A 12,152-nucleotide genomic window follows, 5' to 3' on the forward strand; every position below is an offset into this window, starting at 1 on the left:
CTAAATTTCTAGTCCTAAACATGGCCAATTAGTTCACCAACCCAAAATCCACCAACAATTAACAATAAACCCAATTACTAGCATCACTAAACCCATTTCATCATCTAAAAGGGTTTTTCATCAAACTAACTCAAACCCTAACTTGAATATCAAATCAAATAGATGAAATTCGGAGTTTGAGCTTACCAATACCACCACAACGTAGCTAGGAACGAAAGGAACAACTTTAGAATTCGAGCTTTTGATCAATTCGGCCTCCTTCTTCACCAAAACCCTAAATCTCTCTCTAGAATCTCTCTCTCTCTCAAATAGTTTGAGAGTGATGAATGGATGTGAAAAAAATCCAAAACTGATCCAAACCAGCTAATATGGCTCACAAATCCGGCCCCAAGTGAAATTACCCAAATACCCTTCATTTAAACCAATTAAAACAAAGGATTCTATCAGCTCCAAATGGCGCGGCGCGCCCCAAACCCGCGCGGCGCGCGATCCTACTGAAACAGTTTCTTTTGCATTTTAATTTATATACAATAAAACCCACACCCTTGAACACCATAATACACAAGTAAGTAAGATAATTATTCGGGTCTTACATTCTCTCTCGAATTTTACTATTCCTTCCATTTAAACAAGTACCTAAATACGTTCTCGGGTTTGATTCTACTGTTTAATGGGGTGTTTCACTTGAGCTTTATTGCGGTGTTTAAGTATATATGTCACGAAATTACCACCGAGCTCATGGCTGAGTGGTACCAAGCTCCTGGACTGTGAGTCCGTATCCTTTCATCGCGATTGGTGCGGGTTCGATTCTATGGGGGGAGGTTTACCGCATATTATGTATACACAGTCAACCTTAGGGTCTGTGGTCCCTACGATTTGCTACTGGCAGGTGTAGGTGCATGATAAAATCGATCCGGTTCACGTAAGTGCGAAGATTCGAGAGCGGGTTCCTTCTAGCGTGGGTGGAGAGTGTAACCAACTAACCGGCCGTTAAAAAAAAAATATGTCACGAAATTGATTAAATAATATTGGTCAACTATAACGTATTTTTGAACAATTTTTCTTTAACAGACTTGGAGTAAAACATCCCGTGCACAATTTACAAATTCATTTTTCTTCAGAAACACCCGACGACTTGAGTCAATATTTGTAGGGCTTTTTAATCTTCAAAGCATTTTTTTTCCACTCATTATTTCTAGAATTAGGGTTTGATGATTAACCACCTATTCCTTTTCTGCATGATCTTCACCGGAAAGCATGCCGTTGTTTTTGTCTGACGAAGAATACACTCGGTGCTCACACGATCCATCTTTGATTACGCAAAAAGCCGATGCGTATATCAGAGAATTATATAATCAACTGGAGACACAAAAAGCTGAATATGACGCTTCATCTATTACAGCTGAACAAACGTGCTCGATTCTAGAACAAAAGTATGTGTCTCTTAAAACTGAATTTGATTTGCTGCAATCGCAACACTCGAAGCTTAGTTCGGATTTCGAGGAGCGCGCATCTGCAGTCTCTCAGATTCAAGCGGAAAAACACCAGATTTATCTTCTATCTGTAACATCTCTTATCTGTTTGCATTTTTTTTTTTTTTTTTTTTAATAATTAGCTCAGGGTTGTTTTTGTTCTGCTAGGATTGTTATTATGATTTTACAATCAATTAATTAATTAATTAATTACACATGTTTATTTATTTAATACTGACAGAAGAAGAAGAAGAAGTAATATCTATGTGACTAGCTCGCTCTCTTTTATTGGTGTTACTGTAATATGATTACTACTACCACTACCACTCCATTGGAACCTGTAATTTTGCAATATCATCATAAAATGTATGTGAACATGGGAATAATGCCGTGGACTTGGATTTGTTTACCAGTACTTGTCAATGTGCACACTATCTTCATGCTATTTATACTTATATATATTTCTATATTTTGGATTTTATCTAATTATTTTTGTAGGGTTAATATGTCCGTAGTTATGCTTGTAACTGTTTTTTGCGCAACTAGTGATACTTTCGGGAATTCTGAGATTTGCAAGTTTGAGAGGAAGAAGATCTTATTAAATTATTAGCTCTTCCTCTCTCCTCTATTAGTTAAAAAGTGTGTGTGTCTTGGATGTTAAGTAAGCTGTGACTTTGAAGTATCCTACACCTTAGATGCTACATTAGATTCATACGCGGTTTTCACTGCAAATTTACTGATAGATGGTTGATGGATATTTAAACGGAAGTGCAGATTTGTGGCTTTCAGACAGCTAAATAAATATTCATTCAGAAAATAAGAAAGTCTTATACTGTCAATTAATATTTTATTTTTTAAATCTATCACGCTTCTCCCATCTCTATGACATCTTTTAACTTAAAGATATATTAAATGTTTTTTTATTTTGGAATGTTCTAATTGAATTGTACTTTTTTTAGATTGGCAAAGATGGTGAAATTGAACGTCTGTCTCTCGAAGCCTCAGAGCTTCAAAAATCTAAAACTCATTTGCTGCAACTGATTGAACATAAGGATCTGGAGATTGATGAGAAGAATTCTAGTATCAAGGGGTATCTTGACAAGATTGTTGTTTTGACCAACAACGCGTCTTCTAAAGAATCGCGGATCATTGAACTTGAAGCTGACAATGCACGTGTTCACACTTGTTTAGCTCGTTTGTCTCAGGAGAAAGAGTTGGCAGAGAGACATAATCAATGGCTTAATGATGAGTTGACCACCAAAGTCAACAGTCTGTTGGAGCTAAGGAAGGTTCATAATGAACTTGAGGCTGACATGTCTTGTAAGGTTGAAGATCTTGAAAGAAAATACAATGATGCCTCTAGCTCATTGAAGTGGAAGGATGATAGAGTCAAAGAGCTCGAGTCAAAACTAGAAGCTTTGCAGAATGAATTGTGTTTGTCTAAAGATGCAGCTGCTGCAACTGAGGAGCGATTGTCTGCTGAGCTGTCCACTGTAAACAAACTAGTTGAACTCTACAAAGAGAATTCAGATGAATGGTCTAAAAAGTCGGGAGAGCTTGAGGGTGTTATTAAGGCCTTGGAGACACATTTAAGTCAAGTCGAAAAAGATTATAAACAATGCCTTGATAGAGAAACATCCACTAGAACAGATTTAGAAAAAGAAGTTTTCGTTTTGAAAGAAAAACTCGAAAAATGTGAAGCGGAGTTGGAAAATTGTAGAAATTCAGACCAGATTAATCTTCTGCAGATGAGCCATTTTAACACGAAAGCATATGAGAATTCCAACAATGTTGATGATAATTTAATGCTTGTTCCCAGTATTCCACCAGGTATTTCAGGTACAGCATTGGCTGCTTCCCTTTTTCGTGACGGTTGGAGTCTTGTTAAAATGTATGAAAAATACCAAGAAGCTGTTGATGCTTTGAGACATGAACAATTGGGAAGAAAGCATTCTCAATCAATACTAGAAAGAGTTTTGAATGAAATTGAAGAGAAAGCTGATGTCATCATGGATGAACGATCAGAACATGAAAGAATGGTTGAAGCCTATGATACACTGAATGATAAATTGCAAGCTTCTCTTTCGGAACAAAATGTTCTTGAGAGAACCATTAAGGAGTTGAAAGCTGATATAAAAAGACACGAACGGGATTATTTTGTAGCTCAAAAAGCAAACACTGATCTGGAAAAACAAGTGACTGTCTTGTTAAAGGAATGTCGTGACATACAACTGCGTTGTGGTGGCTCTGTTGATGACAATTCTGTTACGGAGCAGCTAAACGTTGTTTCGGATTCCGAGAGTGTTTTTTCTGACAAGTTGTTGAGTTTCAGGGATATAAACGGGTTAGCTGAACAGAACGTACAACTTCGAAGTCTAGTTCGCGTTTTAACTGAGCAGGTCGAGACTAAAGAACTGGAACTAAAGGAAAATTATGAGAAAGAGTTGCAAAAGCATACTAATGAAGCAGCCTCTAGAGTTAATGCAGTACTTGCAAGGGCAGAAGAACAGGCACAAATGATTGAATCACTTCATACATCTGTTGCTATGTACAAGAAATTGTATGAAGAAGAGCATAAACGTTATCTTTCTCGTTTACAATCTCCAAATACAACACAAGAAGTTGAAATAAGGAACAATGTCCCGCTTTTAGTTGAAGGCTCTCATGATGCGTTTAAAGGGGCACAAGAAAAAGCTAACGAGCGCATAAAGGTTATGGAACAAGAGATAACAGGGTTAAGAAGCGAGATCGTTACATTAAGATCACAAAATAACAAGTTGACTTTAGAAGCAACTTTTGCGCATGAGAAACTTGAGCGGTTTATGAAAGATTTTGACCATCAACGAGAAGAAACAAATGGGATTATTTCAAGAAACGTCGAGTTCTCACAGTTGATAGTTGATTACCAAAGAAAGATCCGTGAAGCTTCTGAGAATTTACATATTGCTGAGGACTTGTCACGAAAGCTAAATATGGAGGTATCCGTTTTGAAGCGTGAAAAAGAAATATTGGTTAATTCTGAAAAAAGGGCATTTGAGGAGGTCCGTAGTATGTCTGAAAGTGTTCATCAGTTGCAGGCTACATTAAACACAATTCAAAGTGCTGAAGAAGTTCGAGAAGAATCTAGAAGTGCTCATCGTATGAGCCAAGAGGATTATGTTAAACGTACTGAACAAGAATGGGCTGAGGCTAAAAAGGAGCTTCAAATAGAGCGAGACAATGTTCGAAAGCTTACAATTGAACATGAATCAGCTATGCGTGGGTCCATGCAACGAATGGAAGATATGGGAAAAGAATTGGCAAATGCTTTACGTGCTGTTTCTGATGCCAATTCTCGTGCTTCAGCTGCTGAAGAACGTTTGTTACAATTTGAGAAAATGAAGAGTTCAGAGGTAGATATAATTCGTTTATCTCATTCCTTTATTTAATAAGATAGGAGTCTTGTACTGTCAATTAGTAATATTTTTTTTGTAAATCTTCTAATTGAATTGTACTTTTTTTAGATTGGCAAAGATGTTGAAATTGATACAACTGCCCCAACTTCTACTAGTAAAAATGACATGGCCCGTTTGAAAGAAGAGATAGAGAAACTGAGAGTAGAAGCACAATCTTACAAAGATCATATGCTGCAATATAAAAACTTAGCGAATGTGAATGAGACTGCATTAAAACAGATGGAAGAATCACATGAAATATTTAAAGCTGAGACAGAAAAGGTGAAGAAATCGTTAGAAGATGAAGTTGCGTTACTCAAAGAGCAATTGAATAAGCTTCAAGATAGGTATAATTTGAAGGCCAAAGAAGTAATTTCTGCTACTGAATCACAAGAAGAAGCTCTTAGTTCTTCGTTAGAAGAGATTTCAAAGTTGAGGGAAGAATGTACAGCAAAAACGTTGCAGATTGAGGGTTTAATGTCTCAAATGTCAGCAATGAAAGATAATTTGGAAAATGAACATTTAAAATGGCGTACTGCTCAAGACAATTATGAAAGGCAGGTTATATTGCAGTCAGAGACAATTCAAGAGTTGACGAAAACATCACAGGAGTTGGCTAAGATACAGGAAAAAGCATCTGAGCTCGAGAGGGTATCTGAAATTCTTAAAATTGAAAACAACGAGCTAAAAAGCAAGTGGGAGACTGAAAAGTTGGTATTACAAGAGGCGAAAAACAGTTCAGATAAAAAGTGTAATGAAATCAATGAACAAAACAAGTTGTTGCATGATCAGCTCGAGGCACTGCACATAAAAATAGCAGAAACAAATCATGGGTCTGGTTATGTTGCACAATCTTCTTCTGATGATAACGGACTACAGAATGTGGTGAAGTATCTTAGACGGTCAAAAGAGATTGCGGAAACTGAAATCTCGTTACTAAAACAAGAAAAGTTACGATTACAGTCCCAGCTTGAAGGTGCTCTAAAGGATGGGTCAGCAGCTCAAAGTTTACTTTGTGCTGAGCGAGAAAACAATCGATCGATGCATTTTACAGAAGATGAGTTTAAAGCCTTGCAGGTTCAAGTTAGAGAGATGAATTTGCTTCGAGAAAGCAATGTGCAACTTAGAGAAGAAAACAAACACAATTTTGAAGAATGTCAAAAGCTACGCCAATTTACACATACTGCAACAACTCAAATTGAAAGATTAGAGGGTTTACTTGGTGAAAAGCAAAATGAGTTGGAAGCTTGCAAGAGAGAAATTGAGATCCAAAAGAAAGACCGGAAAGATTTAGAAACGAAAGTTAACGAGATGCTTGGTAAATTTAAAGATATAGATCCTGAAGAATATGGTCGTATGCGTGATGACATGCAGCAGATAAATTTGAAATTGTCAGATAAAGATGGACAACTGGAGGTGATTAAAAAACATGTCTCTGAAAAACTAATCGTCATCCAACGGCTGGAACAGGAGCTTTCTAGAAGCAAAGTGGAAATAGATGAACGGGAGTCAAAGATAAGTGGTTTTGTGAAAAATGAAGCCTCACTGAAATCAGAAGCTGACAAGCATAAAAGATTTGCTCTGCAGTTCAAACGTAGGAGTGAAATTGTGGCCAAGGAGAAAGAGGAACTTTTAAAGAAGAATCTTGAACTTTCTAAAGAGTTAGCTGATTTCAACTCAGTAAAAAAAAGTAATTTTGAGAGTGTATCAGGTGAACAAGCCGAGAAAGATGCAAGAATACAGATGCTTGAAAGAACCGTTGAGAAACTAAGAGGTGGTGAGTCTAGAAGAGAAATAAAAGAGAAAGATACAAGGATAACAATGCTTGAGAAAACTGTGGATAAATTAAGAGATGAGGTCAAAAAAGGTAAAAAAGATGAAGTGAGGATCGAAAAAGCCAAGAACGATGAATTGGAGAAAGAAAAACAGGTGGTACCAAAAGCTTCTTCTTCTGATAAAGAAGATGAGAAGGTGAAACATGCCACCACTGATTCTGAGGTGGTCCCTACCACTGAAACAACTCCGTTTGCCGCCACTTGTGAGGTGGCTACTGCTACTACTAATGCTACGGTTGCATCAGTAGTCCCTGCAGCTCTGAACGTGGAAGAGAACGTTAAACCGCCACAGGTTACTTCCAAATCGAAAATTGAACCACGTAAATTGGCACGGAGATTAGTTCGGCGTCCTAATTTGAAACCTGAGCAACCAATAGGAGAAGGTGATGTTAATATGCTTCTGCTGGAAACACAGTCATCATCATCTGCGCGTAAGCGTCCGTCAGCTGCTTCAGAGGCACAAGAAGGTGAGAACACTGTTTCCGATGTGCCAGCAGCAGCAGCAGCACCTCACATGAAAAAATCTAGAGGTTCATCAGAACAGGAGGAGGAGCAGCAAGATGGTGGTGCGGAGGGTCAAAGTCAAAGTGTTCCATCAACTTCACGTGATGATCCTGCCAAAGAGGAGAATGTTGAGACAGGCGATGATGAGTTGGCAGTTGAGGATCAAACAGAGTTGCAGAATGTTGGTGAAGAAGAGAATATGAAGAGGAGGAGGCCAACTGAAAACGAGGCGGTTTCTGAAGAGGATCCAATGAGTAGTAGTAGTAGGATTACTGAATCTGTAAGTGAGGAGCCTCCTCCTGAAGAAGGAGAAATGGCTTTAGATGCTGCTTTTATTGGTGAAGAAGAAGAAGAAGAAGAAGAAGAAGAAGAAGAAGAAGAAGAAATGGGGGAAGCTAATAATAATTTAGTTGAGCATCATTATCAAGTTAGATCACCTTCGCCAATGCCAGCTGAATATGAAATGACACAAGACACCACCACCCTTGGGGAATTGGATGATGATGATGATGATGATACTGAAGAAAAGAATGAAGAAGAAGGTGAAATACAACAAGTAGAAGAAGAGACCACTCCCGAGAGGAGGAGTTCAACAGGTAAGATAAATGATCAAGTGGCTGAAGACAATGTTTCAAATACCACCACAATTTTGGTAAATGACAAGCCATCATCAAGCATTTCTTCAATGGCTGAAAGAACATCTGCTACGAATCAAGATAGTAGCACCCTCAGCAGCAGCAGCAGCAGCAGCAATGTGTTAACAACAACATCACAAGTAAAACCTGAGGAGGAGGCAGCAGTTGTTGTTGTTGATACAGTTTCAAAGACTATCAATTTGAATGAGAGGAGAGGAAGGCTAAGAAGTTTGCAAAGATTGGGTGGTGGATCACAACCTTCACCTCCTTCTTCTATCACTAGGGCCCGTGGAAGGATTCCACGTGGCCCAACTCGTGGAGGAGGACGCACTTCTCGTGGTGGTGGTGGTGGACAAACCCCTGGCTCTCAAGGTATCTGCTAACTTTTCTAATTTATTTCTTTTAAAGAATAAAAAATAAGGTTAATCTAAATATCTAATCTTATTGTGGAGGCAAGTATCTATAACTATGTTGATGAGAGATGTTTAAACAGTAATTGTTTGACAAATTATTCTGATAAACATTCGAATCTGCCAAAAAGTATTCTACACAAATGCTTAGCAATTTTTCTATGTTAAGAATGAACTTAGAGACTTCTGAAACTTTTAACCCCTTCATTACTTGACCCTCCTTGATTTTATTTTTTATTTCTTTATTTTACTTATCTGACCTTTCAGACAAAACATTACACGAATCAACCCACAATGAAGATGTGCTGAATTTTCCACCTCTAAGTCAATGTGTTAGGGTGACTTCTACTGTCTTTATTACTAGCTCACTGTAAAAGTGTTACAGTGCTGTCATCACTTTTAATTTTTTAATAAACAAGTCAGCTTGATGCTTGTGAATTTGATTTGATCAAAAGCATTGATGATAATATATCTGACTGTTTTATGCGACTGGCAGGAATGTGATACAAATAATGACAGTTTGAACTTGATGTTGACCTCATGCATCTCTTCATTATCAGGTTCATTGTTAAAGTACTCTATTTGTTCTGTCTCATGTTTTTCAGTAGTTGAACTTTTAAAAAACGTATTTAAGATATATTGTTATACGAGTAAATGGGCATGTTAGATGTATTATCCTTTTTTTTTCTTCCCTTTATGTGTGTTTGACCTGTTGCCTTATTATTGCAGATAAGTTGAACAATACATACTAATACCACTGAAGGAGTTGGTTTTACTAATCATCGTCATGTAGAGTTGGTGATTGAGGTTTGTTTTAAAGTCTTTTTTCGTTTTCGGCATTTTGATACATGGTATCAATTACTCCGTATATTATAGTAATGTTATGTTATTGCAGGGAGGTATTGTCATTAAATGTGGAAATCATTTTTGATGATGGTCAATGAAGGAAACATATATCTACTTGCATTTTGTATAAATATGATGACTTAAAACCTCGTTACATCAAATCAGCTGCGTGCATCTATAGCTTTTCGAACTTCAGGTGTCGTTTCTGACACATTTCTCTGTACATAGTTATGTATGCTTCAATCATTTTGTTCAGAAACATCAGTAGACCAGTATGCTTTTTTTTCCTATCCATATTTTGAAACTTGCAACATTTGGTGAAATCGAAAGAAGTCTCCTGAGTTTTGTTTGTTGGTTTATTAAACAGTCATGATCTTTTCATTGCAACATATGACTCTTTACATTAAAAAGTCAAGATCACTTGGTTAACATTACACTCCTCATAGAATGCTTTAGAATCGCATTGATAGAATGTTGTTACCACCTAATGCACGCTAGATTCTTGATAATCTTTTAGATAATTAATATAAGTTGACAACACTATTGAGTCAATTGTGATACGGACTATTGTTTTTGCGGGTTGTTTTTTCTAAACAATTTACTCAAATTCTCTGACCCTTTTGTAGATGATCCTACTCGTGCAGGTTTAAATTGGCCAAGTGTCCACTTTACCTGGTAAAAACATGGATCCCAAATTAAATATGATACAAATTAACTCTTTATTTAAAAGACAAAAATTTATGAGTATAACTTTTTCATTCTTATAGGGGTATAAAGTTAAACTTAAGGGGTCAAATGGTAACTTTTTTATTTTCATAAAACCCTCCACTAAACTCACATAAATTTTTAACGGGCTGTATAGTTTCTTAAGACAAGAGTTTGTTAAACCAACATTACCGTTAAATACGAAATAATTTTACGAACTAAAGCAACAAATTATATTCAAAACGGAGCCCTGACGCGAAGCAAGGGCTCCACTAATTTGATCTAAAATAGAACTCGTAAATATTTTTATCTTAATAAATATTGCTAAAAAACGAGCCAAGGATTGGATTGACTTATTGACTAAGTTTTTGAGAACCCACTCGTACGTGTTACCATCGAAATAACGAACAGTTTGAATTCCTGTCCAAATACCTACATTGTAAACAAAGTTATCATCATCTACACAAAACTATTATTTTAGACATATTGAAACATAGAGTACCTAAAATAGAGACAGTAATAAGTAAAGAGCAAACTAAACAAAAGCCAAACACAAGAACGTAGAGATTAACAATTGACCAATCATTCGCAGGCTTTAAATTTGCTAATTTGAGAAAAAGCGTGGTTCTTATATAGTTACTCACCAAACCAATTGCACATTAATATGTCAAGAACAACGCTCTCCCACTAAGGTTGTGCATGGTACGGGAGGGGATCAAACTAACTCGACTCAGTTCTGTTCCGAATCACATTTTATAGATGAAAGTCGGACCGAAGACCGGACTATATAATACTAGTACGGTTCGGCTCCAAAAACTTAGGTTCGGTTTCGGGAAAAGAACCGTCCTGTATTACCATCAATAAATGCCAAGTCTAACTGATGCAGGTGAGCTGGACAAAGTAGCCAAGAACACAACCAGCACAAGCTCAACATCTGTTACACCTGAATCTGGTCAAGCAATGGTCGTGCTGTCATCTCTTTCATATCATCCAAGTGTTTTTGGAGCTGGTTCAAGAGACTCAGGGGTTACCCTACTTTAATCCTTAAACTGAAGTAGTTAAGTTTCAAAAATAAAGTTTTTGATAGTTGAAGGTAAACCAACAAAGAAGAAGAACCAGCAAACCGAACCAGCAAACGCACTTTAGTTCAACCAACAAAATGACTTTAGTTCAACCAGCAAAGTTTTACTCAGCTGATAAAGCTAGTTCAACCAGCAAGACGAACTTCAGTACAACCAGCAAGATGAACTTTAGTACAACCAGCAAATGACGCTGTTTCCTTTCTAAAAGGTCAGCTTGCTGATACGATTCAAAGTTTAACTTATGCTTTCAATAAACCGGTCAAGTCATATGCTTAACACGTGCGTGGCTGTTCTAGAATACTAGCTTTCTAAGGAATATTCTCATCTATCATTGGTTGCTTTTTATCATGGGAGGAGCACTACAAATTGGCAGGCTCTTTTCAGATCGTGTCCTTTATTTATATTGGATAGTTTGTAATTGTTGGAACTTTTTGTCTCCACTTCTTTTTTATGTTTTTGTCTTATCTGAAAAGTAGCTGTTATGCTTCTCCTATAAATAAAGAGCTCTTGTAATTGTAAAACTTGGTTGATAATTGAATGAAAGTTTGATAGAGCTTATTTATTTACAAAATCTCTGCATCTTTATGAATCTTTGATTCTGGTAGTTAAGAGTGGTTTCTTTTTCAGTGTTTATGGTGTTACTTTATCAAACACTGTGGTGAAATCCAAATCTTCATATCTTCTGATATTATAGTTTGGTGGAATCTTTATCAGCAGTAATTGAAGGTTTGAAGTGTTTCTAAATCTCTGATTGTGGTGGTATTTTTATCAATTTGAGGTTTAGATTCTTTATCTTTTGTGTTCTTGTTTCAGAGTTTTATACTATGTTTTGGGTTGTTACTGTTATAAATTTGAGGTTCTGTGTTCAGATCTGTTGGGTGAATAAAGCTTGTTCTAAATTGCGTTTTTAAAGTCATAATTACGCATCACTAACTTTTTACTCACAATAATAACAACAAAACCTAATCCCACAGAAGTAGGGTATGAGGGATGTACGATGTAGACAATACTTCCTCTATCCTAAAATAGTGAGAAGTCATTTCTCCACCCAGAGTAAAACACCTTAAGCGTAGAGAGCTCTCTCAATTTTATATGGATAGATAGATTGCTTCCAAAATGAGCTCCAACTTATAATTAGATAAACAAAAAAAAAGTATGAGTCACCATGAAAATGGTATAATCAAATTTCCATTAGTTTTAAAACCTGTCTGAAATTCAATTTAGACTCT

At 36.6% G+C, this 12,152-nt stretch overlaps 1 protein-coding gene across 1 annotated transcript; it reads left to right on the forward strand.

Moving 5' to 3' along the window:
- The first annotated feature begins 1,217 nt into the window (after positions 1–1,217).
- LOC139870732 (nuclear-pore anchor-like) lies at positions 1,218–9,234 on the forward strand. The gene is made up of 6 exons (XM_071858514.1): positions 1,218–1,563; positions 2,432–4,864; positions 4,976–8,252; positions 8,558–8,628; positions 8,787–8,863; positions 9,186–9,234. The coding sequence occupies exons 1-6, from the start codon at positions 1,258–1,260 to the stop codon at positions 9,232–9,234; spliced, it is 6,213 nt and encodes a 2,070-aa protein (XP_071714615.1). The 5' UTR covers positions 1,218–1,257.
- Positions 9,235–12,152: the final 2,918 nt, after the last annotated feature.

The sequence above is a fragment of the Rutidosis leptorrhynchoides genome, chromosome 10, assembly GCF_046630445.1.
Source record: "Rutidosis leptorrhynchoides isolate AG116_Rl617_1_P2 chromosome 10, CSIRO_AGI_Rlap_v1, whole genome shotgun sequence".
NCBI lineage: Eukaryota > Viridiplantae > Streptophyta > Magnoliopsida > Asterales > Asteraceae > Rutidosis > Rutidosis leptorrhynchoides.

Coding starts and splice junctions, on each gene's coding strand:
- LOC139870732 (XM_071858514.1), top strand. CDS start 1,258: ATGCCGTTGTTTTTGTCTGACGAAGAATACACTCGGTGCTCACACGAT. Junction 4,865..4,975: donor AGAAAATGAAGAGTTCAGAG/GTAGATATAATT, acceptor TACTTTTTTTAG/ATTGGCAAAGATGTTGAAAT. Junction 8,629..8,786: donor CTCTAAGTCAATGTGTTAGG/GTGACTTCTACT, acceptor TGCGACTGGCAG/GAATGTGATACAAATAATGA.